Genomic DNA, 25410 nt, shown 5'->3' with positions numbered 1-25410 from the left:
AAATACTAATGTTCAGCCAGGGTGAGAGGCTTAATTTAGAATACAAACATAATTTGTGTATTTAAAGTAGAGATAATACTTACGATGCTGTGAACACAGTACAAAATTATTTACTCAAACCCAATTTTCAAATAAAAAGCCCTCCCTTAGGATGACTTATAAATTATGATTTGATCAGACTGTTGAGAGACTTGGAGAAACATTAGTCTCATCCTCTTTTTGTGCAATCTGTGGTATGGAATATCTGGCAAGAATGTTCTAGAAGTTGGAACTTCAGCAATTGCAATAACAGTAGCAAGGATGGCAGAAATGGGAGGGAATGACGAGGGAAAGAGAGATTTGGAAATTGCACCTTGGCAGCCTGCCAAGTAAATCTGCTGATCATATGACCTCATCCACTTTGGGTTATTGAGTATTGAATCATTTGGCTGTATTGTAAATAAGAGTTCCTCAATGATCTCGACATGCTGTGCAAAATATTTAGATTGATTCCTATTTTACTAAAATAACTTGCACCTTTACAAGGTGCTTTATCAGCAAGGTAGGTGGCCACATCAATATTAAACTACTCAACCTTTCATTGTTTGATGGAATAGAATTATGTGAACTTTGTGGATGGTTTTGATGGAAAAAATAAGGAGAACCTGTTTCCACTGCCAGGAGAGTCAGTAACCAGAGGGACAAAAAGATAAAGTAATTGGCAAAAGAACTCAAGGATACATGAATCAGAAAAAACGTACACAGTGAGATGACCTGGAATGCACTACCTGAAAGAGTAGTGGGGGCAGATTCAATAGGAACTTTTGAAGGGAATTGGATAAGTATTTAAAAGGGACAAAATTGCTGGACTACAGAGATAAAGTGGGGGAGTGGGATTAATTGCACAGCTTTTTCAAAGAACTGGCACAAGCATGAGTGTTAGCTCTGGCTTAGTGGCTAGCGCACACACACCTCTGAGTCAGGAGGTTGTGGCATAAATGCTGGCTGATGATCCAGCTCAGTAATGACGGAGTTCTGCATTGTTAATGATGCTGACGTTCAGAAGAGATATTAAACCTTATCTGCCCTCTCAGGTGGACGGAAAAGATCCCATGGCATTATTTAGAAGAGCCAGGGCGTTTCCATAGTGCCCTGGCAAATAGTTATCTCTCAATCAACATCACAAAAACAAGTTACGTGGACATTATCACATTGCTGTTCGTGGGAGCTTGCTGCACACTGCTGCGTTTCCTACATTACAATGGTGACTGCACTTAACTATAAAGTGCTTTGGGGTGTCTGGCGGTCATGAAAGACACTCCCTTTCTTTTCACAATGGGCTGAATAGCCTCCTCGTGTGCTTTATGATTCCATGATTATACACGATATGCATGTTCCATGGGAAAAAAAGCAAATATTCTGCATATTAAATGTGTTATATGGTTGAGTCCAAGGGTTGCTGATACATTTTTGTTTCTTAATGTAGTTAAACAACTCGCCTTTTTTTTTTAAAAAGACTTGCATCTTACCTTTTTGAGAGTATCAGAGTTTGGATGGTCATCCTTTTGTCTGTTTCACTTTAGGTTAACTTGCTGACATTGTGTGGCTCTGCTTTAAATTGACACTCAAGGTTCTCCTTTCGACTGTCCATTTTAATAAAGCTGTTCAGTCTGACTAATGCACATGCCTGATGTGATTTAGTGTGGAGGAACTAAAACGAAGACTGAGTTGAAGAATTATTTAGAACCAGAATCGCACGGAAGACTAAAACTAGTTTGGAGCTTTGGCCAGGCTTCAGAAGGGAAAGTTCATCTTTCAGCAACTAAGTTTTTGTTGAAAGAGTTGTGAGCTGCAGCAGAAAGAAATGTGATCAGACTGCCTAAGGTGAACTTGAGACAGGCAAACTTTCATGGTAGAAAACAAACAGAGAAAATGTGCTCTTTAAATACAGTAAGATCAGTGAAAATCTGGAATTCCTTGGCTAAAAGAAATAGGAAGAGAAATTAGACAACAAAGTAACAACAATTAGAATGAACTGTTATGAGTCTGGAAGTTTCAAAATAACAATTCATGCAATTACTTTAAAGATGTGATTTTTTTCATATTCATTCACTTAAAAGGTTGAATTCGCCATGTCAAAGTGTCTCACCAGGGCAAAGGACTCATAAGTTGATTTTATTGAACTGAAGATTCAAACCACAATTATACCATTGCCTATATTTTTGGCAGAGTTGAGTAATTATCCCAGAACACAGAACCCTGTAGTGTAAAATCCGGACAATAGAGAGAAGCTCTTTCAGATTTTAATACTTCTGTTTTGTAAAAGAAATTGATTTATTTCAGCTAATGAAGATGAGGATAAGGATGATGACTTTCGAGCTCCACTCTACAAGAACGTGGAAATCAAAGGAATCCAAGTACGGATGAAATGGTGTGCAACATGTCATTTTTATCGGCCACCACGATGCTCTCATTGCAGTGTGTGTGACAACTGTGTTGAGGTAAGCAATGCTGTCATTACAGTTGCTATTTAACTTGTTGCTGACATGAGGGTACACTGACATTTTTTTTGTTCATTTGCATCATCCATTTTTTTCCCATCCCATGAAGATGTTTCTTTGAATATGACTCCACAAATGCTGAGAATTTTCCTTTATCTTGCCCAAGTAGTCATTACACAAAACAAAAACAAAAATACCTGGAAAAACTCAGCAAGTCTGGCAGCATCTGCAGAGAGGAACACAGTTAACGTTTCGAGTCCGAATGACCCTTCAACATAACTAAGTAAAAATAGAAGAGAGGTGAAATATAAGCTGTTTTAAAGGGGCGGGTGGGGGGAACAAGTAAAGCCAGTGATAGGTGGAGATAACCAAAAGATATCACAGACAAAAGGACAAAGAGGTGTTGAAGGTGGTGATATTATCTAAGGAATGTGCTAATTAAGGGTAGAAAGCAGGACCAGCAAGGTACAGATAGCCCTAGTGGGGGTGGAGTGGGGTGAAGGAATTGAAAAAGGCTAAAAGGTAGAGATAAAACAAAGGATGGAAATGCATTTAAAATTAATGGAAATAGGTGGGAAAAGAAAAATCTATATAAATTATTGGAAAAAAAAGGGGGAGATCGGAAAGGGGGTGGGGATGGAGGAGAGAGTTCATGATCTAAAATTGTTGAACTCAATATTCAGTCTGGAAGGCTGTAAAGTGCCTAGTTGGAAGATGAGGTGCTGTTCCTCCAGTTTGCGTTAAGCTTCACTGGAACAATACAGCAGGCCAAGGACGGATATGTGGGTGTGAGAGCAGGGTGGAGTGTTGAAATGGCAAGCGACAGGGCGGTCTGGGTAATGCTTGCGAACAGACCGAAGGTGTTCTGCTAAGCAGTCACCCAGTCTGCGTTTGGTCTCTCCAATGTAGAGGAAACCGCATTGGGAGCAACGAATGCAGTAGATTAAATTGAGGGAAGTGCAAGTGAAATGCTGCTTCACTTGAAAGGAGTGTTTGGGTCCTTGGACAGTGAGGAGAGGGGAAGTGAAGGGGCAGGTGTTGCACCTTCTGCAGTTGCATGGGAAGGTACCGTGGGAGGGGGTTGAGGTGTAGTGGGTGATGGAGGAGTGGACCAGAGTGTCCTGGAGGGAATGATCCCTGCGGAATGCCGCCAGGAGGGGTAAAGGGAAGATGTGTTTGGTGTGGCATCATGCTGGAGTTGGCGGAAATGGCAGAGGATGATCCTTTGAATAGGGAGGCTGGTGGGGTGATAAGTGAGGACAAGGGGGACCCTATCATGTTTCTGGGAAGGAGAGGAAGGTGTGAGGGCAGATGCGCGGGAGATGGGCCGGACACGGTTGAGGGCCCTGTCAACGACCGTGGGTGGAAAACCTCGGTTAAGGAAGAAGGAAGACATGACAGAGGAACTGTTTTTGAAAGTGGCATCATCAGAACAGATGTGACGGAGGTGAAGGAACTGGGAGAATGGGATGGAGTCCTTACAGGAAGCGCGGTGTGAGGAGCTGTAGTCGAGGTAGCTGTGGGATTTGGTAGGCTTGTAATGGATATTGGTGGACAGTCTATCACAAGAAATTGAGACAGAGAGGTCAAGGAAGGGAAGGGAAGTGTCAAAGATGGACCATGTGAAAATGATAGAGGGGTGGAAATTGGAAGCAAAATTAATAAATTTTTCCGTCCAGACGAGAGCATGAGCAGCACCGAAGTAATCATCGATGTACCGGTGAAAGAGTTGTGGGAGGAGGCCGGAGTAGGACTAGAACAAGGAATGTTCCGCATACCCCATAAAGAGACAGGCATAACTGGGGCCCATGTGGGTACCCATAGCCACACCTTTTATTTGGAGGAAGTGAGAGGAATGTAAGGAGAAATTGTTCAGTGTGAGAACAAGTTCAGCCAGACGGAGGAGAGTAATGGTGGATGGGGATTGTTCAGGCCTCTGTTCGAGGAAGAAGCGGAGAGCCATCAGACCATCCCGGTGGGGGATGGAGGTGTAGAGGGATTGGACGTCCATGGTGAAGAAGAGGCAGTTGGAGCCAGGGAACTGGAAATTGTTGATATGATGTAGGGTTGATGTAGGCAATCGTTGCTCCCAATGCGGTTTCCTCTACATTGGAGAGACCAAACGCAGACAGCTTTGCAAAACACCTTCGGTCTGTTCGCAAGCATTACCCAGACCTCCCTGTCGATTGCCATTTCAACACTCCACCCTCATGTCCGTTCTTGGCCTGCTGCATTGTTCCAGTGAAGCTCACACAAACTGGAGGAACAGCACCTCATCTTCCGACTAGGCACTTTACAGCCTTCTGGACTGAATATTGAGTTCAACGATTTTAGATGATGAACTCTCTCCTCTATCCCCACCCCCTTTCCGATCCCCCCTTTTTTGTTCTAATAAATTATGTAGATTTTTCTTTGCCCACCTATTTCCATTATTTTTAAATGCATTTCCATCCTTTGTTTTATCTCTACCTTTTAGCCTTTTTCGATTCCTTCACCCCACCCCACCCCCACTAGGGCTATCTGTACCTTGCTGGTCCTGCTTTCTACCCTTAATTAGCACATTCCTTAGATAATATCACCACCTTCAACATCTCTTTTTCCTTTTGTCTGTGACATCTTTTGGTTATCTCCACCTATCACTAGATCTACTTGGTTCCCCCCTCCACCTCCTTAAACCAGCTTATATTTCACCTCTCTTCTATTTTTACTTAGTTATGTTGAAGGGTCATTCGGACTCGAAACGTTAACTGTGTTCCTCTCCGCAGATGCTGCCAGACTTGCTGAGTTTTTCCAGGTATTTTTGTTTCTGTTTTGGATTTCCAGCATCCGGAGTTTTTTGCTTTTATCTTAGTCATTACTCATGTGTGCATCTTTTTAGTGAGCACCAATTTTGTTATTTTACCATGACAGTTGAGCCTGAAACTCTTTACTCGAGGCCCACACATTGACTTCCAGTGGAGGTCTCTGAGCAGTGATCAGAAGTTGGAACAATAGATTATTCACCTCCCCACCCCTCCTCCTCCACACCCCACCCAAGCTTCTGCAAACTCTAAAGCCAATTTCCCAACCCCTAAAGCTACCTTGATTTTGATCAGTTCACTCAGTACAGACTGGGATTGAACATTGAAGCTTTCTGGTGTGCTCAGCTCACAAACTCAGAGCTTCAACAACTACGAAGAACATCTTCCTATGCGTTTATAGTGTATTGGGATGCAAATAGAATAGTTAAGCCAAAACTTGCAAAGTTATGTCAGATTATGAACACGCCTCTCAAACTGCAATTGATTGAAAGGGAGCGGAGGGAAGCATCTCATTGTACTAACTCAGCTGATCTTGGTAGCTTTGGTTTCCCTACATGTGCTTCAAGGAGTTCTCAGTGGCACTGTTTAATATCTTAGTTAAACAGATTGTTGAACATAGTGCAGACATGCATCATAGTCAACATCAATTAAATGGACTCCATAAGAAAATCTAATCACTGGTACTGCTGCACTTGTGTTGGGGAAGTGATTGGGTTGCAGTTCCTAACTGTTGTTTCCCAGTGCATTGAAAAAGATGCTGGCCAGAAGATAAAAAAGACTTCCTGCTAAAATTTACTTTACAATTTTTTTGTCTCGGTTCATTGTTTTATTTTTAGGACTTTGATCATCATTGTCCATGGGTGAACAACTGCATAGGGCGAAGAAACTACCGCTACTTTTTCCTCTTCCTCCTCTCCCTCAGTACGCATATGATTGGTGTGTTTACCTTTGGACTGATTTATGTTTTAAAACATATTGAAAAGCTTGATGCCCCACACACTGCCATCACGTATCCTTTGCTGTACTACTATGTGGTCCTTTATTGAGAAGCCATTGACTTATATTTTAAGTTTGAAAATAAACCTTTGCTCATCAAATGGACAGGTAAACAAGAACTTGCATTTATATAGCATCTTTAACATAGTAAAACATCCAAAGATATCTCACAGGAACATTGTCAGACAAAATTTGACACCAAAGAGAAAGGAAATATTAGGAGAGGTGACCGAAAGCTTGGTCATAGACCGGGTATAAAAGCATCTTAAAAGATGTCTTAAACGTTTAGTGCCTCTTTTGTATTCTTTAAATTATTGAGATTTTCAGATTTGCTTGACATCCACAGATCTTTATAAACAACTTCACTGGATTTGACTAGAAAAAAGTTGCAAATTAAACCAGCTTTAAAACAAATTCTAAAGCAAAATACTCTGAATAATGGAAATCTGAAACAAAAACAGAAAATGCTGGAAATATTCAGATCATCTGTGGAAAGAGAAACTGAGTTAATGTTTCAGCTCAATGACCTTGCATCTGAACAGGAAAAAGTTAGAGATGTAACATTTTAAGCAAATACAGAGGCAGGGAAAGGGTGCCATTTTTAAGGATGATGATGACAGATTTGCAAATTTGTTTCAAGGGTGAATTTAAGTGCTTGACATGGACTTGTATGTTAGGATTGATTTTGGTTTAGCTTGTGTTTCAGTTACAATCAAATCTATGATTGCATCAAATGATCAGCCCCGTTTCTAGGAAACTTTTCACCTTCTTTATTAATTTCTTGAGTGAAACTTTGCTGCTGCTGCTTGCCATTAAGCAAACAAATTTCTGAGATGAACTTTTGAAGTCCTTTTGTTAATTTTAATTAACTTTAAACTCTGTTTGTCATAGAGGGTTCAATTATCCAAAATAATTAATGAAATGTTGATCAGCATTTTCTGGTGGACTATGTCTTATTTACTTCCAATTTGAACTAAAAGTGTTGCAAAATGTAAATAGTTTCACAATATCAGTATTGATTTTTAACTTGCAGTAGATTGGCAAAGTATGGCAACTGTGAAAGGGTGCAATATGCTGTATACAGTATGGCATTGATTTGAGTTTTAAAGGGCTTTTTTTTAACCATGTCCCCCATTGCAGTTATGTTGTTCGCCCTCCTGACCCAGCATTTCATTTGACCTTGGAATGCATGTGGTCATTGACCATCATTAATTTGATATGGCATCACAATGGATCAGAATTTTGGCTTGACCTTAAATTCCTGTTGAATAGTCTTGGAGTTATCCTTAGCTCAAGAGGTCACCTGCCTATCATTCTGATCTACCATAAGATCGACATGGCTTCTACAATGTTTTCTCGCAAGCAATGTAAAACAGTCAAAATCTACTCAGTTGTTCATTACGTAACAAAGAATTGAATAAAACTTGAGTTTTAAAATTCCTTTAAGGTAATGAAGCATTGAGTGTGAAAAAAGAAAGGCATGTATTCTGGAATCATTTTGGCTATATTCTAAGAGGCATTGCATTTCACAGTCATTCATTATGTGTGAAGTGCTTTGAGACATTGAAGAGGTGTGATATCGTGCTGTATAATTGGATCTCTTTCTTATTCATTGTTATCACCAACTGGCAAAATGTAAAGCTCTTCAGAAGACACACGGTAGTCTTAGAGATGTTATTTTAGCATTATCTGCAGAGTTTCCTTTTATACATGGTGAGAGGGGAGAGGAAGGCTCGTGGTTTAAGCCTTCACAATTACCAAAGATGAAAGATGGAACAAAAAGGATAGGCGTGAGATATTTGTTAAAATAAAAATGCATGTGTATCACACACACGCGCACACTTTATGTTGGATGGAAGTTATTTTGCCCTTTGAACAGACCACCTGGCATCGACCTACTTACCGGAAACGACAACGGCAAACCCAGCCCTGTCAACCCTGTACAGTTGTCCTTAATAGCATTTGGGGCTTGTGCCAAAATTGGGAGAGCTGTCTCACAGTCTAGTCAAGCAACAGCCTGACATAGTCATCCTCTCTGAATCATACCTTACATATAATGTCCCAGACACCACCTTCACCATTCCTGACTATGTCCTGTCTCACTGGCTGGACAGACCTAGCAGAGGTGGCGGCACAGTGGTATACATTGGGGAGGAGTTGCCTTGGGAATCCAGAACATCAACTCCAGCCCCCATGAAGTCTCATGGCATCAGGTCAAACCAGGGCAAGGAAATCTCCTGCTGATTACCATGTACCGCCCCACCTCAGCTGATGAATTAGGACTCTTCCATGTTGAACACCACTTGGAGAAAGCACTAAGGATGGCAAGTGCGCAGGATGTACTCTGTGTCGGGGACTTCAATATCCTTCACCATGAGTGGCTCGAAAGCACCACAACAGACCAAGCTGGCTGAGTCCTAAAGGACAAAGTTGCTAGACTGGGTCTGGGCAGGTGGTGAGGGAACCAACAAGAAGGAAAAACATATTTGACCTTCATCCTCACCAACCTGCCTACCACAGATGCAGCTGCCCATGACAGTATCAGCAAGAGTGACCACTACACAGTCCTTGTGGAGACTAAGACCCATCTTCACATTGAGGATACCCTCCATCATGTTGTGTGCCTCTACTACCGTGCTGAATGGGATAGATTTCGAACAGATCCAGCAGCTCAAGACTAGGTATCCATGAGGCGCTGTGGGCCATCAGCTGCAGCAGAATTGTACTCGAACACAATCTGTACCTCATGGCCTGGCATATCCCCAACTCTACCATTATCATCAAGCCAGGGGATCAACCCTGGTTCAGTGAAGACTTCAGGAGGGTGTGCTAGAAGCAGCACCAGGCATACCTAAAAAAATGAGGTGTCAACTTGGTGAAGCTACAACACAGGACTACTTGCATGCCAAACAGCATAACCAACAAGTGATGGGCAGAGCTAAGCAATTCCACAACCAACAGATCAATATAAGCTCTGCAGTCTTGCCACATCCAGTCGTGGATGGTGGTGGACAATTAAACAACTTACTGGAGGAGGAGGCTCCACAAATATCTCCTTCCTCAATGATGGAGAGGCCCAGCACATCAGTGCAAAAGATAAGGCTGAAGCATTCACAGCAATCTTCAGCCAGAAGTGCCAAGTGGATGACCCATCTTGGCCTCCTCTAGAGGACCCCAGCATCATAGGTGCCAGTCTTCGGCCAATTGGATTCACTCCATGTGATATTAAGAAACAGCTGAAGGCACTGGATAATGCAAAGGCTATGGGCCCTGACAATATTCCGACAATAGTACTGAAGACTTATGCTCCAGAACTTGCTGCACCCCTAGCCAAGCTGTTCCAGTAACGCTACAACACAGGCATCTACCTGGCAATTTGGAAAATTGCCCAGGTATATTCTGTATGCAAAAAGCAGGACAAATCTAACCTGACCAATTACCACTCATCAGTTTACTCTCATCTTCAGTAAAGTGATGGGAGGGGTCATCAACAGTGGTATCAAGTGGCATTTGCTTAGCAACAACCTGTTCACTGAACTCAGTTTGGGTTCCTCCAGAGGTGAGAGTGACTGACCTTGACATCAAGGCAGCATTAGACCAAGGGCATCAAGAGGCTCTTGCAAAACTGGAGTCAATGGGAGTCGGGGGAAAGCTCTCTGCTGGTTGGGTGTCATACCTAGCACAAAGGAAGATAGTTGCGGTTGTTGGAGGTCAATCATCTCAGTTCAAGGACATCACTGCAGGAGTTCCTCAAGGTAGTGTCTTAGGCCCAACCATCTTCAGCTGCTTCATCAATTACCTTCCCTCCATCATAAGGTCAGAAGTGGGGATGTTCACTGATGATTGTACAATGTTTTAGCACCATTCACAACTCCTCAGATACTGAAGCAGTCCATGTCCAAATGCAGCAAGACCTGGACAATATCCAGGCTTGGCCTGACAAGTGGCAAGCAACACTCACCACACAAGTGCCAGACAATGACCATCTCCAACAAGAGAGAATCTAACCATCGCCCCTTGACATTGAATGGCATTACCATCACTGCAGCCTCCACTGTCTACATCCTGGGGGTTACCATTGCCCAGAAACTGAACTGGACTAGCCATATAAATACTGTGGCTACAAGAGCTGGTCAGAGGCTAGGAATCCTGCAGCATGTAACTCACCACCTGACTCCCCAAAGCCTGTCTACCATCTAAACCATACAAGTCAGGAGTGTGATGGAATACTCTCCGCTTTCCTGGATGAGTGCAGCTCCAACAACACTCGAAGCTTGACATTATCCAGGACAAAGCAGCCTGCTCGATTGGCACCCCTTGCACAAACATTCACTCTTTCCATCATCGATGAACAGTAGCAGCAGTGTTTTCCATCCACAAGATGCGCTACAGAAACTCACCAAGGCTCCTTAGGCAGCATCTTCCAAACCCACGACCACTACCATCTAGAAGGACAAGGGCAGCAGATACATGGGAACACCGCTACTTGGAAGTTCCCCTCCAAACCCCTCGCCATTCTGACTTGGAAATATATCGCTGTTCCTTCACTGTCCCTGGGTCAAAATCCTGGAAGTCCCTTCCTAATAGCATGTGGGTGTGCCTACACCACCTGGACTGCAGCGGTTCAAGAAGGCAGCTCACTGCCACCTCACAGGCAATCAGGGATGGGCAATAAACGCTGGCCTAGCCACCTTCACCCACATCCCGTAAATGAATTTTTAAAAACTTGCATTTCTGTAGCACATTTCATGACCTCGACCTCTCATGGCACTTTACAGCCATGAAGCACCTTTGAAGGGTAGTCACTATTGTAATGTAGAAAACACTATAGCCAATAAGCGCACAGCAAACTCCCACAAACAGCAATGTGCTAATAACCAGACAATCTGTTTTTGTGATGTTGTTTGAGGGATAATTATTGGCTAGGACACTAGGCATAACTCCTCTGCTCTTCTTCATAATAGTGCTAGATCAGGGGTCAATGTAGTTAGATCAGCGAGCACAGGGGTGATGGTTGAATAGGACTTGAGTGCACAAATGAGACACAGTTGACAAGAAAAGGAAAGATGCATCCCATGTCTTGGTTACCAAGCGAGTATTGGTCTCCCTTTCCACGATGTAATCTTTGCTTTTGTCGTGTACTTTTCACTATTACTTAATTAAAATGTCAAGTGTAGGTTGCACAGCGATCATTTTTGTTCAAATGTTCTCAAAGCTCCAAGTTGCCATATTTTATTGGCTGTAAAGCATTTGAGACATTCTGAAATTGTGAAAATTGCCATATAAATGCAAGTTATTATTACCTTAATAAAATACAGGTAACAGTACCTCAAATCTGGCTTCCAAAAACCGGTGGTGTCTGAAAACCAGACATTTTTTTTTAAGTGTGCCATGCATGAATTTTAAGTGCTATTAAATGAATGAACAAACTTTCTGGCTTGCTTGGGGAGTTGCTGCATCAGCACAGGGACATGCTGAGTCATTATCCACTTTGCACGCCTGTCGCTTCCCACACTCCCGAGTGGTCAGAGTGACCATTGACCCCATCCCACCCAGCTCAGGGAAAAATTCAAGGAGTCACACTTCTCTGCACAGCTTTCATCTTCAGTGTTTCTTTAGTGCTCCAGTAAGCTGAAGTGAACATAGTTTTTAAGTTGTGGCTTTACCAAAGCACCGTCCAGCTTCAGTGTGGCTGGCCCAGACTTGGACTTGATCACTGTCACCATTTAATTACATTACAGGTACTGTGCAATGCCTCGGGACCTTTTTCCAAAATCCGGCAAGATCAAAGCCCGGCACCAAATCGGTCCTGAGGTTGCCAGTTTTGAAACACTATACCTGTATGTCCAATTTTCCTGCGAGATATTGAAATTCTCTCCTTAGCACTATATGCTTGAACATCTCATCTCTTCACCTTTAGCTTGGTGCCAATTCCCATACATCACTTTATTGGTCTTTCTGGTAATTTCTATTGTGATATGATGTGCATATGCATTTAAGCAGCGAACCTTCAAACAACTGTTAATTACTACCACCTTGATATGAAGTGATGTATTAGTCCCATGACTTGAAGGTAGTCTGCAAGCAGCAGGGTAGAGATCAGATGTATCTTACTTAGCCTCTCAGTGAATATTATCTGTCAATAGTCTCATCTTCAAATAAAGAACCCACATTGTTGTTTCACCAATCATTGTGTATGATTGGTATGTAAACATCTAAAAGAATAATATAACATGATGACACAGCAGGGTAGCATAGTTTTGAAGATTTGACTGCAAAATATACATGCCTCAAGCCTTCACACGCAACAGAAGAAAAGAGCTGGTGTGAAAGTGGAACAATAATCAAGAATCACTGCGTGTGTAAGGATTCTACAGCTTTGTAGGGATTCCACATACACCTTACCTTTGTTCTGACTTCGCACCTCACCCCAGCCTGCAGCCATTGGATCCTGGTAAGATTTTTCATACCTGGGAGAGGTTAATTAGTAAAAGTCTAACTGCTGCAAAGTTTAAGCCATTAAATTAACCAGTAGACCGCAGGTGGTCTCACTGTCTAAGTAGAATTCTAGAGACAGGAGAATTCGTTACTGCTGAAGCTAAATACTGAAAACTGGGCTGGGAAGAAGAATCTATCCAGTAACAGCCCCTAACAGCTAGAAAAAGCCTGCAAAAAGTTTTTTGCACTGTTTGCTTTCACAATGGTAGTCCAGCAGCCATTTTCCTGCCGAAATCACTTTTGTGGGCGGCGCTATGAGCTAAACTGGAAAAAACAGAGCAGCACCACCCTTGCAGTCATGCTGTAACCTATGGTCAACTAAGGCAGTGTCCACTAAAGGTATTGCAACTTGGAGCAATATTAACTCTAGAAGCATTGGAGGAAACCTAACAAGTATCAAAAGCTCCAGATATCATTTAAGATCCTGCAAAAAGCTAAAAGATGACCACAAAATTTCCAACTCTCAATTAGAAAGCAACAGATCACCTTTCTGAGTTTACCTTGCTCTGACAACACATCAAGTCGGTCCAATGACCATACTAAAAATCCAGATACAAATATAGTCAGCACTCAATTACGAGTGAAGCTCAACTTCAGAATACACCATCTGGAATTCACGTCTTTTAGGCAGCAACCGACAGAGACCATTGACCAGTTCATAAGTAGGTTCAGAGACAAGGGGTGTGATTGCAACTTCACGTAAGCAAAGCTAGCTGACAGACTTATTAAGCTTGTGATAGCATCTACCCCAATGGAAGCGTTTCAAAAAGATATCTTGAACCAACTCAAAGGTTACACCATGGAAACGCTACTACAAAGTGGAAGCAATTACAAAGTCATATCAGTGGGTAGATAGAATGCACCGGCTATGCATAATTTGTCCACCATTGTAACGATAGTGAATACAGGCAAGCCTAGTAAGCAGTGTAGGCAGTGCAGCCTCATAAATGCACCTGGAAAATGCCTAGTTTTTAACGCTATTTGCAAGGCATATCGCACCAGAGGACACTGGAAGCACCAGTGCAGAAAGCAAAGGCCAGAATCACAACCAGAGGCCAGACTGGTACAGCATTCCAACCAACAAAGAGCACATACCAAACATTGTCAGGGCAAGATTCACAAAATGTCTAGCCAAACTACACGGTTGGATGATGAGGATCACTAGACCATCAACACAAAGTGAGCTGACATTCAGTAAGGTGAACACCAAAGAAAGTATTGGTACAATAGTACTTTTGGGAGTATTGACAAATGATGACCACGGAGATTTGTCCACACATGTCTGCCGAATAGCGATTCCATGTTTGTTCTGCAGTTTTAAGTTTGCAAGTTTGGAATGGGTATACGTATTTCAAAAAATTTCTACTTGACACACGGAAATGTATGTGCCCACAGAGGTGATAAATGATGATTCAGCCAACCACTGCCAAACTCACTGCATACATTGGCTTAGAGATTTCATCTCTGGGTTCCATTACATTCAAGTGATACTACATTCAAGTCGATACCACAGGTCCAGTGATGTGACATGGGCCTACTGGCGTGCAAGGACCTATTCTTGGTCGTCACCCATGGTATCAGTAAGACAATGGCGAGGACCACTGACCACAAGGAGCACCATCAGAAAGCCTGTGTTTACTCTGGGAGAAGATCACCTAACGCTGCAAAGCAGATCATCAGCCAACAGGCAACACAGAACTGTTTGAACTGAAAATGTATAACCATTCCGAACTTGCAAACTTAAAACTGCGGAACAAATGTGAAATTGCTATTTGGCAGACAATTGTAAATAAACCTCCCCAGTCATCACTTGTCAATAATGCCCAAAGTACAAGATGCTTTGATCAAGAAACAGGGCAAGATGAAAGATGCCCATGACCAACATGCAGGTAACAAATTACCAAACCTGAATATCAGACGGAAAGTTCAAGTCCAACACCCAACTGATGGCACATGTAACCCAGCAGGATTCATCAGCATATGCCCAGAACCAAGACTGTATCAAGTACGAACACCAAATGTCATGGCAGTGCGACGACACAGATGCCAACTTGGAACAATACTACAACCCGAAACACCGAATAATCCTGTTGCGCACAACACGTTGTCTAAAACACACCACAAACAAAGCACCCCTAACCAACATTCTGAAAACATACCGCAACCTCCAATAAAGATCATCATAACTAAAATTGGGTGGGTAAGCAAGCCACCGGTACGTTTCAGAGACTTGTCAATGTATTCCTCTGTGTTTAAGTATATTCAGACACACTGTTGTTTTGTTTTGCTTTCATGTAAATAGTTTGATTCTTTAAGGGTAAAGCTTTAGCTAAAAAAAAGGGAGATGTTGTGATATGATATGCACATACCTTAAAGGGATGTATCTTAAATTACTATCAATCACTACCACCTCGAGACACAATGTAATGTATTAGTCCTGTGACTTGCAGGCAAGCAGCAGGATAGAGATCAGAAGTACCATACCTCGCCTCCCAGTGAGCATTATCTGTAAATAGTCTTATCTTCACAGAACCAACATTATCGTTTCACCAATCCTTGTGTATGGTTGGTACATTTATGTCTGAAAGAAGAATGAAACAATTTCTATCTAGGTTTCTTCTGTTACATCATGATGTTATTTGCAGTATTTTAATTCTACTTTGCCATTAGCGATATTTCTACAGCCAGTCTGTACAAAACACGCAGTACTCCTTCAGTGTTATATGTAAACAATATGGGAGTAGTTAACAGTGAAGTTGAAAGAGGTGTGGAGGTGTGGGACTGTGTGTGTCAGATCTGTGGAGCAGCAGAAAACAAAGTAAACAGAAGGGTGAACTGTTCTACTAATCGATGAGATATAAGTCAGAGGATTTTGGTTCTAAAACTCAATGCAGTACTCAGGTCACACCCAACCTTGAGCACTGTCCAATATCAGTCAGACAGACGCACAGGAACTTTTCATACCTGGAGGCCTGATGTATGAAAGTGGCTTAGAGGGAACATTGATGCTGAGAGAGAGCTGCATTGTTGGAGGTGCCCTCTTTCGGATGAAACATTAAACCAATTAAACCATCCCAGGTGGACATAAAAGAATCCATGCCACTGTATCAAAGAAGAGGAGGGAATTCTCCCTGGTGTGCTGATCAATCAACACCTCAGATAAATTATCTGGTAATTATCTCATTGCTATTTTGAGATCTTGCTGTGCACAAATTGGCTGCTGCATTTCCAACATTACAACAGTGAACAGCTCTTCATTGGACATGAAACATTGTGATATGCTGAGATTAAAAGGTACTATATAAATGAAAATTCTTGCTTTTCTTTTTAAGATGTGAAAATGGACTTCCTTGTTTGCATTTATGTTGTGATCTCTATACAGCAAGTTGAATCTGTAAAAAGTATGGTGTTTATATAGCTGATGTCAGCCAGAGGTTACAGAGCTCTTAAGGAATGAAGGAGGGGAATCTCATTCCTAGTTGAGCACTTTCACTGTAAAGTGAGTGTGGACATGAGGCAAGAACAAGATCTAGTTTAGCTGTGATATTCCCATGATCAAATACTATACTAACACTTGATTAAGTTGATATACTGGGAATGAACAATTGGGCTGGAGGGTGTGTAGCATTCATACACTAGTAAGCGTCAACGACTTCTGAAGGGATGGGGAAATTAGATATGAAAATAAAATTTATTGGAAACATTCTTTTCAAAGATATCCTTGAAACTTAATTTCCTGTACAAATGACAAGTTCAGCATTTGGTCAAAAAGAAGACCAACTGCACTTCATATTTGAATTAGACTAATTCACAAGAGAACATGAATTTTAAGAAGTTTCTCTCTTTGGAAGAACTTCTGAAAAGTGAAATAATTTTTGTATGAAACATCAAACATGCATTGGGTTGGAATTGTTGAGAACATCTCCTATGCAGTTTTTTGGTTCTAGTAGATAAGAGACAAATTAAATTTGTACATATTGAGATTAACTTGTGTATGTTGAATTTATCTTCACTCATACTGAATATGTGTTCTTTCCTTGACTGTAGTAAATAGCATGGCTGTCATGTGTATAGCAGGTCTTTTCTTCATTCCTGTTGTAGGTCTTACAGGATTCCATATGGTTTTAGTTGCCAGGGGACGGACAACAAATGAACAAGTAAGATAACCAAATGCAGCATTGAATTGCAACTTTGAATGTGAAAGCGAATGCAATTGAAACATCAATAGTGTCCCAGCTTCTAAAGTAATTTTTCTGCCTTAATTTTTTTTCCTTAAATCGCTGGTACCTTTAAGTTAAAGGTTTACAAAATTGGAAAAAAAAAGTTACCACAATTTTTTAATAATATAATTTGCCATTTCCACTCAGGCCATAGTGTACTGAAAGGGTTTATTATGTGTACTAAATCAGCATGTGTGTCATACAGGTAACAGGTAAATTTCGAGGTGGTGTAAATCCATTCACCCGAGGATGCTGTGGTAATGTGGAATACGTACTTTGTAGTCCTTTAGCTCCAAGGTAAGTGTTTCTATTAAATTTCCCATTCCTAAAATTGAGCAATTTTGAAATGATAAATCTGACAACCAGCTTCTGTACATGGCACATTTATCATCATAAGAAGAGTGAAATCCAAGGTCAAGCCAGGATTTTTTAAAATATAAATTTAAAACTGGTTCAACTTGGAACAGTACTTCCATGATGCATGAGGAGAGCAACTGAGTTAAATTCATGATAATATAGTTTCAATAGTGCTATCAAGTGACACTTGCTTAGCAATAACCTGCTGACTGGCGCCCAGTTTGGGTTCTGTCAGGGCTACTCAGCTCTTGTCCTCATTACAGCCTTGGTCCAAACACTGACAGAACAGCTGAACTCCTGAGGTGAAGTGAGACTAACTGCCCTTGACATCAAGGCCGCATTTGACTGAGTGTGGCATCAAGGAGCCCTAGCAAAACTGGAGTCAATGGGAATCGGGGGAAACTCTCTACTGGTTGGAGTCATACATAGCACAAAGGAAAATTGTTGTGATCGTTGGAGGTCAGTCATCTCAGCTCCAGGACATCACCGCAAGAGTTCCTCAGGGTAGTGTCCTCGGCCCAACCATCTTCAGCTACTACTTCAATGACCTTCCTTCCATCGTAAGGTCAGAAGTGGTGATGTTCGCTGATGATTGCACAATGTTCAGCACCATTCACAGCTCCTCAGATACTGAAGCAGTTCGTGTCCAAATGCAGCAAGACCCGGACAATATCCAGGCTTGGGCTGACAAGTGGCAAGTAACATTCGTGCCAGGCAATGACCATCTCCAACAAGACAGAATATAACCATCGCCCTTTGACATTCAATGGCATTACCATCATGGAATCCCCCATCCTGGGGGATTCAACATCTTGGGGGTTACCATTGACCAGAAACTGAACTGGACTAGCCATATAATTACTGTGGCTACAAATACAGGTCAGAGGCTGGGAATCCTGCAGTGAGTAGCTCACCTCCTGACTCCCCAAGGCCTGTCCACCATCTACAAGGCATAAGTCAGGAGTGTGATGGAATACTCCCCACTTGCCTGGATGAGTGCAGCTCCCACAACACTTGAAGCTTGACGGTGTTCTGGACAAAGCAGTCCGCTTAATTGGCACCACATCCACAAACATTCACTCCCTCCACCATTGACGCACAGTGATAGCAGTGCGTACCATCTACAAGATGCACTACAGGAATTCACCAAGGCTTCTTGGACGACATCTTCCAAACCTTGACCACTACCATCTAGAAGGACATGGGCAGCAGATAGATGGGAACACCACCAACTGGAAGTTCCTCTCCAAGTCACTCACCATCCTGACTTGGAAATATATCACTGTTCCTTCACTGTCACTGAATCAAAAGCCTGGGACTCCCTTCCTAACAGCACTGTGGATGTACCTACACCATATGGACTACAGCGGTTCAAGAAGGCAGCTCACCACCATCTTCTTGAGAGCAATAAATGTTGGCCCAGCCAACAAAGCCCACATCCTGTGAATGAATAAAAAAAAATTGTATAGAATATAATAAAAGCTAGGGGGTGTTGCCATTAGCATAAAGTTTTTGATAAGGCTGTTGAACATTGCAGTTTGATGTTTTAGGTTTATAAAGCATACAGTGAAAGCAATGTACTTAAACATACATTTTAAAGATGGTACTTACAACTATGCTTAATGATGGCTGGTTTGGGATGCAATCATGGCACAGTTCTAAGATGAGTGCCTTCAGCCTTTATGAATCCAAATACTCATTACAATGAGATTTTTTATACATTCCTCTACGTGACAATCCACACAATAGTACGTTGCATAATTACATAAAAGTTAAAATACAAGTTCCTAAAAATGAAGTTTCAATGACTTGTCCCTTATCAATAACTTTAGTTTGGCTTACTTACTAGTATGTGGGAAGTTGTGGACACTACCAGTGACCTAGACAGCCCTATGTGCAACAAGTGTTGCCAGCCACAGAAACTTGAGCTCCGGGTTTCGGAGCTCAAGTGGGGGCTGGAGTCTCTGGTGCATCAGCAAAGCTGAAAGCTACATGGATGGCAAGTTCAGAGAGATGGTCACACAGCAGCTTAGCAGCATGGAGGCAGAAAGGGAATGGGTGGCCACCAGGCAGTCCAAGTGAACCAGGGAGGTAGGTGCAGGAGTCCCCTGAGGTCCCGCTTGCGATTCAGTTTTCCATTTTGGACACTGGTGTTGATTCCTCGGATAAGTGTAGTGAGAGTCAAATTTGGACACCGCAGATTGGCAAGGAGATGGAAACCTGAGGGCAGATTCAGATAGGTCAAATTCAGAGCAGGAAATGGGAGACAGAAAATTAGTGAGAGACTCTAAAAGACAGAAGAATCAAAGGTTAAAATGTGTACAGCACAGGAATTTGGCAATGTTAAAATGTATATATGTAAATACAAGGAGTACAGTAAATAAAGCTGATGACCTGACAACACAGACACATGGCAGCATGATATCATTGCCATAACGGAAACTTGGCTTAAAAAGGGGCAAAAGTGGCAGCTGAACAACCCAGGATATAGAGTTTTTGGGCAAGATAGAGAGGGGGATAAAAATGGTGGGGGTGTAACATTATTGGTTAAAGAATTAATTACAACTGTGAGGGGGGATGCTATACTAAATGAATCATCAAATGGGGCCATATGGGTTGAACTCAGAAATAAAAAAGAGGCAGCTTCACTGCTAGAAACTTACTGTAGACACCCGTCTCCCCCCCCCCCCTTCCTGGCCCTCCAAATAGTAGGAGGGAGATAGAAGAGCAAATTGTAGGCAAATTTCTGAGTGCAAAAACAAAAGGGCAGTAATAGTTGGGGACTTCAACTACTGTGATATCAACTGGGATTGGAACTGTGTGAAAGGTACAGAAGGTGCAAAGTTCTTTAACTGTATTCAGGAGAAGTTTTTTTTAGCCGGCACATAACAAGCCCAGTGAGAGCGGCTGCAATTCTAGATTTAGTCTTAGGAAATGAAGCGAGGCAAATGGATAGTGGAGATAGTGACCATCATACAGTTAGATTTAGCATCATTACAGAAAAGGACAAAGATAGAACAGGAGTAAAAGTTCTAAATTGAGGGAAGACAAATTTTACAAAGTTGAAAAGTGATCTGGCGAAAGTGGACTGGATACAGCTATTTGAAGGAAAATCAGTGGGAGGCATTCAAAAGTGAGCTTCTATGGGCACAGTGTAGTCATGTCCCCACAAAGAGAAAGTGCATTACTACCAAATCCAGAGCCCTCTGGTTATCCAGAAGCATACAGGGTAAGATAAAGAAAGAAAAATAAAGTTTATGACAGTCACAAAAAACTTAATACTGTAAAAAGCCTTGCAGTCTAGAAAGTGCAGGGGTGAAGTGAAAAAAGAAATGATGTAATACTTTGGGGTTAGGGGCCACAGATACATAAGTAGGCAGTCGACTAGCCATAAGTAATTTTAAGATGGTTTATTAAGTTGATTAAGAAACAACAGTTTAGATATGATGCATTAACTAAATTAGACAGAATAAGTTTACAACCCATAACAGTTGAAAGCAGTTCACTAGTCCCAGGGGACAGATGGCCGGTCGGCACACACTATGTTGATCTCAATAGCATTCTGCTCTCTAGTCAAAGTGTTAGAGGACACTTCCCTTGATCTTCTTCCTCCTCATTGTCCATCTTCCATCTGAAGAAGGCAGCTGCCCAACGAGCACTGCCACCTCACCAGCACCTCAACCCCCTACCACCAGTATGACACCAATATATATACCCTTTTTTTGGGGACAGGGCTGGTAGCTTACCCAGTGTCAATCATCTAACTATTCTGACCAGTGGATACAGGACAGGTACTCAAAACATCAGTGTGGTTCCCACCCCGCCTTGTTCATCACTCTGCTCGAGGTTAGCTTATTAGTTTACATCATGCTGAGGGACATATCCTGGCCCTTTTTAAACACTTGCATAGATAGAGGGGTGCACAAGGCGCCATCCTACCAGCTTCGGAATGTCAACATGGCAGCCAGAACTAAATGACCTTGCTGTTTCTGAAGACTGTTCAGAGGTTGAAATGTTTAAAATTTCTCTTTCCAGAGAGGGAATCAATGCTGTTTAGCTAATCTCATAAAATACAGAAAATATCCATTTATTAAAGAACCCAATTTCTTACAATTAGGAAAGCAAAGAGAGTATATGAAAAAGATTTGGCAATTAAAATCAAGGAAAATCCAAACATGTTTTATCGGTAGATTAAGAGCAAAAGGATTATTAAGGAAAAAGTAGGACCTATCAGATATGTACAAGGTAACTTATGCATGGATGCAGAGGATGTGGGCAGGGTTCTTAATGAGTACTGTGCTGTTGTCTTCACAAAGGAGAGAATTGATGCAGACATTCTAGTTAAAAAAAGAGGATTGTGAAATAATAGATACAATAAGCATAATGAGAAAGAAAGTACTGGAGGGACTGTCACACTTGAAGGTAGATAAATCACCAGAGCCAGAGATACAAGCCAGCTTGTATCCCAGGCTGTTAGAGGAACCCAGGGGGGAAATAGCAGATTCTCTGAGGATCATTTTCCAATCTTAAGTAGGCAAGGTACCAGAGAATTGGAGGTTTGCAAACATTGTGCCATTGTTTAAAAAGGGTGTGAGGGATAGGCCAATCAGTCTGACTTTGGTGGTTGGCAAATTATTGGAATCAATTCTGAGACACAGGATAAACAGTCACTTAGAAAGGAATGGATTAATCAGGTAGCCAGCATGTTTTTTTAGGAGAAAGTTGTGTCTTACTAATTTAATCAAACTATTTGAGCAAGTAACAAGGAGGATTGATGAGAGTAGTGCAGTGGATTTTTAGTAAGGCATTTGACAAAGTCCTACATGACAAACTAGTCAGAAAAGTAAAAGTCCATGGGATTCAGGGGAATGTAGTGAGTTGGATCCAAAATTGGCTCAGCGACAGGAAACAAAGGGTAATGGTCGATGGATCTTTTTGTGAATGGAAAGCGGTTTCCAGTGACATTCCACAGGGCTCAGTGTTGGGTCTCTAGCTGTTTGCTGTATATATTAAAGATTTGGACTTAAATGTGGGAGACATGATTGGGAAATTGATGACACAAAAAATTGCCCGTACAGTTGATTGGGAAGAGGATAGTTGTCGACTCCAGGATGATATCAATGGCTTGGTTGAGTGGGCGGAAAGGTGGCAGAAGTAATTCAATCCAGAGAAGTGTGAGGTAATACATTTGGGGAGGGCAAACAAAGCTAGGGAATACATAATAAATGGGAGGATATTGAGAGGGGTAGAGGAAGCAAGAGACCTTGGAGTACATCTCCACAGGTCCCTGAAGGTGGCAGAACAGGGGATAAGGTGTTAACGAAAACATATGGAATGCTTCCTTTATTGTACAAGGTATAGAATACAAAAGCAGGGATGTATTGCTGGAACTGTATAAAACGCTGGTTAGGCCACAGCTGGAATTTTGTGTACAATTCTGGTCACCACATTACAGGAAGGACATAATTGCTCTGGAGAGAGGAGATTTACAAGAATGTTGCCAGGTCTTGAAAATTGCAGCTTTGAGGAAAGATTGGATAGGCTGGGGTTGTTTTCCTTAGAACAGAGGAAGCTGAGGGGTGACTTAATTGAGGTGTACAAGATTGAGGGGCCTAGATAAAGTAGATGGGAAAAACCTGTTTCCCTCAGTGGAGGGGTCAATTACCAGGGGGTACAGATTTAAGATGATTGGTAAAAGGATTAGGGGGGACATGAGGAAAACCAGAGGGTGGTGAGTGCCTGGAATTGACTGCCTGGTTTTGTGCTGGAGGCAGAAACTCTCAACTCATTTAAAAAGTACCTGGATCTGCACCTGAAGTGGTGTAACTTCAAGGTGACGGACCAGGTGACTCATAGACTCATATTTTTACAGCACAGAAAGAGGCCATTCAGCCCATCATATCCATGCTGGAAGGTGGGATTAGAATGGGCAGCTAGTATTTTAATTTATCTTTCCATAAGAACTCTTTTTCCATAAGAACAAAAGAAATAGGATCAGGAGCAGGCATTCAGCCCTTCAAGCCCGCTCCACCATTCAGTGAGGTCATGGCTGCTCTTCTACTTCAACACCATTTTCCTGCGCTATCCCCTTATCCCTTGACATTTTTAAAATCAATCTCAGTCTTGAACTGAGCCTTCACAGTCCTCTGGGGCAGAGAATTCCAAAAGTTCACCAGCTCTGAGTGAAAAAAATTCCCCCTGATCTCAGTCCTAATTGGCCTGCCCCTTATTCTGAGACTGTGTCCCTTGGTTCTAGACCCCCCAGCCAGGGGAAACATCCTCCCTGCATCTACTCTGTCAAGCCCTGTAAGAATTTTGTGTGTTTGAATGAGATCACCTCTCATTCTTCTAAACTCCAGAGAATAAAGGTCTGGCCCATTTAGTCTTTCCTCAAAGGACAATCACTCCAACCCAGGAATTAGTTTGGTGATCCTTCATTGCACTCCCTCTATGGCAAGTATATCTTTTCTTGGGTAAGGAGACCAAAACTGCACACAATATTCCAGGTGCGGTCTCACAAAGCCTCTATACAATTGGAGTAAGACATCTTTATTCCTGTACTCAGATGCTCATGTAATAAAGGCCAACATACCATTTGCCTTCTTGATTGCTTGCTGTACCTGCAAGTTATTTTTCAGTGACCCATGAACAAGAACATTCAACCCATCATGTCTGCGCCATTCAAAAAATAAAAAACTATTTGGCCATTCTAATCCCTCTGAAATTCAACATTTCCCAGCCTCTCACCATTTAAGAAATACTCTGTATTTCTGTTTTTCCTACCAAGTGGATAACCTCTCATTTTTCCACATTGTATATCATGTGCCAAATTTTTTGCCCACTCGTTTAACCGCTCTAAATCCCCTTGAAGCTTCTTTGCATCTTCCTCACAACTCGCACTTCGACCTAGTTTGGTATTCTCTGCAAACTTGGAAATATTACATTTAACCCCCACACCCAAATCATTGATATAGATTGTGAATAACTGCGTCTAAGCCCAGATCCTTGCAGTAGCACACTAGTCACAGCCTGCCAACCTAAAAGTGACATTTATTCCTATTCTCTGTTTTCTGTCTGTTAACCAGTTCTCAATCCATGCCAGCATATTACCCCCAATCTCATGTGCTCTAATTTTGTTTACTAAACTTTTGTGTGGGCCTTATGAAAATCTAAATACACAACATCCACTGTTCCCCTTATCTATTCTGCTGGTTACATCCTCAAAATCACACAGACTTGTTCAACGTGATTTCCCTTTCTTAAATCCATGTTGACTCTACCCAATCCCGCCATTATTTTCCAAGTGTCCTGTTATTGCATATTTTATTATAGATCCTAGCATTTTCCCTACTACTGATATGCACATGAACAGTACAAATCCTTAACAAAAACAGAAACAAATACCTGGAAAAACTCAGCAGGTCTGGCAGCATCGGCGGAGGAGAGCACAGATGACGTTTCGAGTCCTCATGTTGAAGGGTCCTCATGTTGAAGGGTCATGAGGACTCGAAACGTCAACTGTGCTCTCCTCCGCCAATGCTGCCAGACCTGCTGAGTTTTTCCAGGTATTTCTGTTTCTGTTTTTGTTAAGGATTTCCAGCATCCGCAGTTTTTTTGCTTTTATCTCTAGTACAAATCCTTACTTTTGTTCTTAGCAATAGTTACTTGCTTGTTCCATATAATTCCTATTTAACAAGTGAAATTTTAGGTTTGTCTTTCTTCCTGTATCATTCATACTAATTAAAAAGGATGACGCGTGCCGAGATGTTTTCCTTTGCTAACTTTTTTTGCACTGTTAGCAAATGATTGAATCTGAAATTTATAAACCAGCATGCAATGGGGAGACTTTAAGTCTCTTATTCTGAAACTAACCATTGCTGCAAAGCCCACTAGGACTTTAAATTGACTTGCCCTTCTTTGCCTAGCAGAAAAAGGCTATGTTATTATTACACTATGAAGAGAAATCCAATGCATTAGTATTCCTCAGGATAATCTGATTAACCCTGTCTTTACACTGAATTCCAATGTGACTTTCTTTGAAAAAGGTTTCAGAATGGG

At 41.8% G+C, this 25410-nt stretch overlaps 1 protein-coding gene across 2 annotated transcripts in view; it reads left to right on the top strand.

Moving 5' to 3' along the window:
- Positions 1 to 25410, top strand: part of zdhhc8b (zinc finger DHHC-type palmitoyltransferase 8b) — a 269275-nt gene that overhangs the window by 222273 nt on the left and 21592 nt on the right. For both annotated transcript variants that reach the window (XM_041203622.1, XM_041203623.1), the window contains exons 3-6: positions 2323 to 2480; positions 6118 to 6290; positions 16830 to 16932; positions 17201 to 17292. In XM_041203622.1, the coding sequence (XP_041059556.1) occupies positions 2323 to 2480; positions 6118 to 6290; positions 16830 to 16932; positions 17201 to 17292 (526 nt within the window). The remainder of the gene's footprint in view (positions 1 to 2322; positions 2481 to 6117; positions 6291 to 16829; positions 16933 to 17200; positions 17293 to 25410) is intronic.

The sequence above is a fragment of the Carcharodon carcharias genome, chromosome 13, assembly GCF_017639515.1.
Source record: "Carcharodon carcharias isolate sCarCar2 chromosome 13, sCarCar2.pri, whole genome shotgun sequence".
Taxonomy (NCBI): domain Eukaryota; kingdom Metazoa; phylum Chordata; class Chondrichthyes; order Lamniformes; family Lamnidae; genus Carcharodon; species Carcharodon carcharias.
This window is presented reverse-complemented; position numbering and strand designations above follow the sequence as displayed.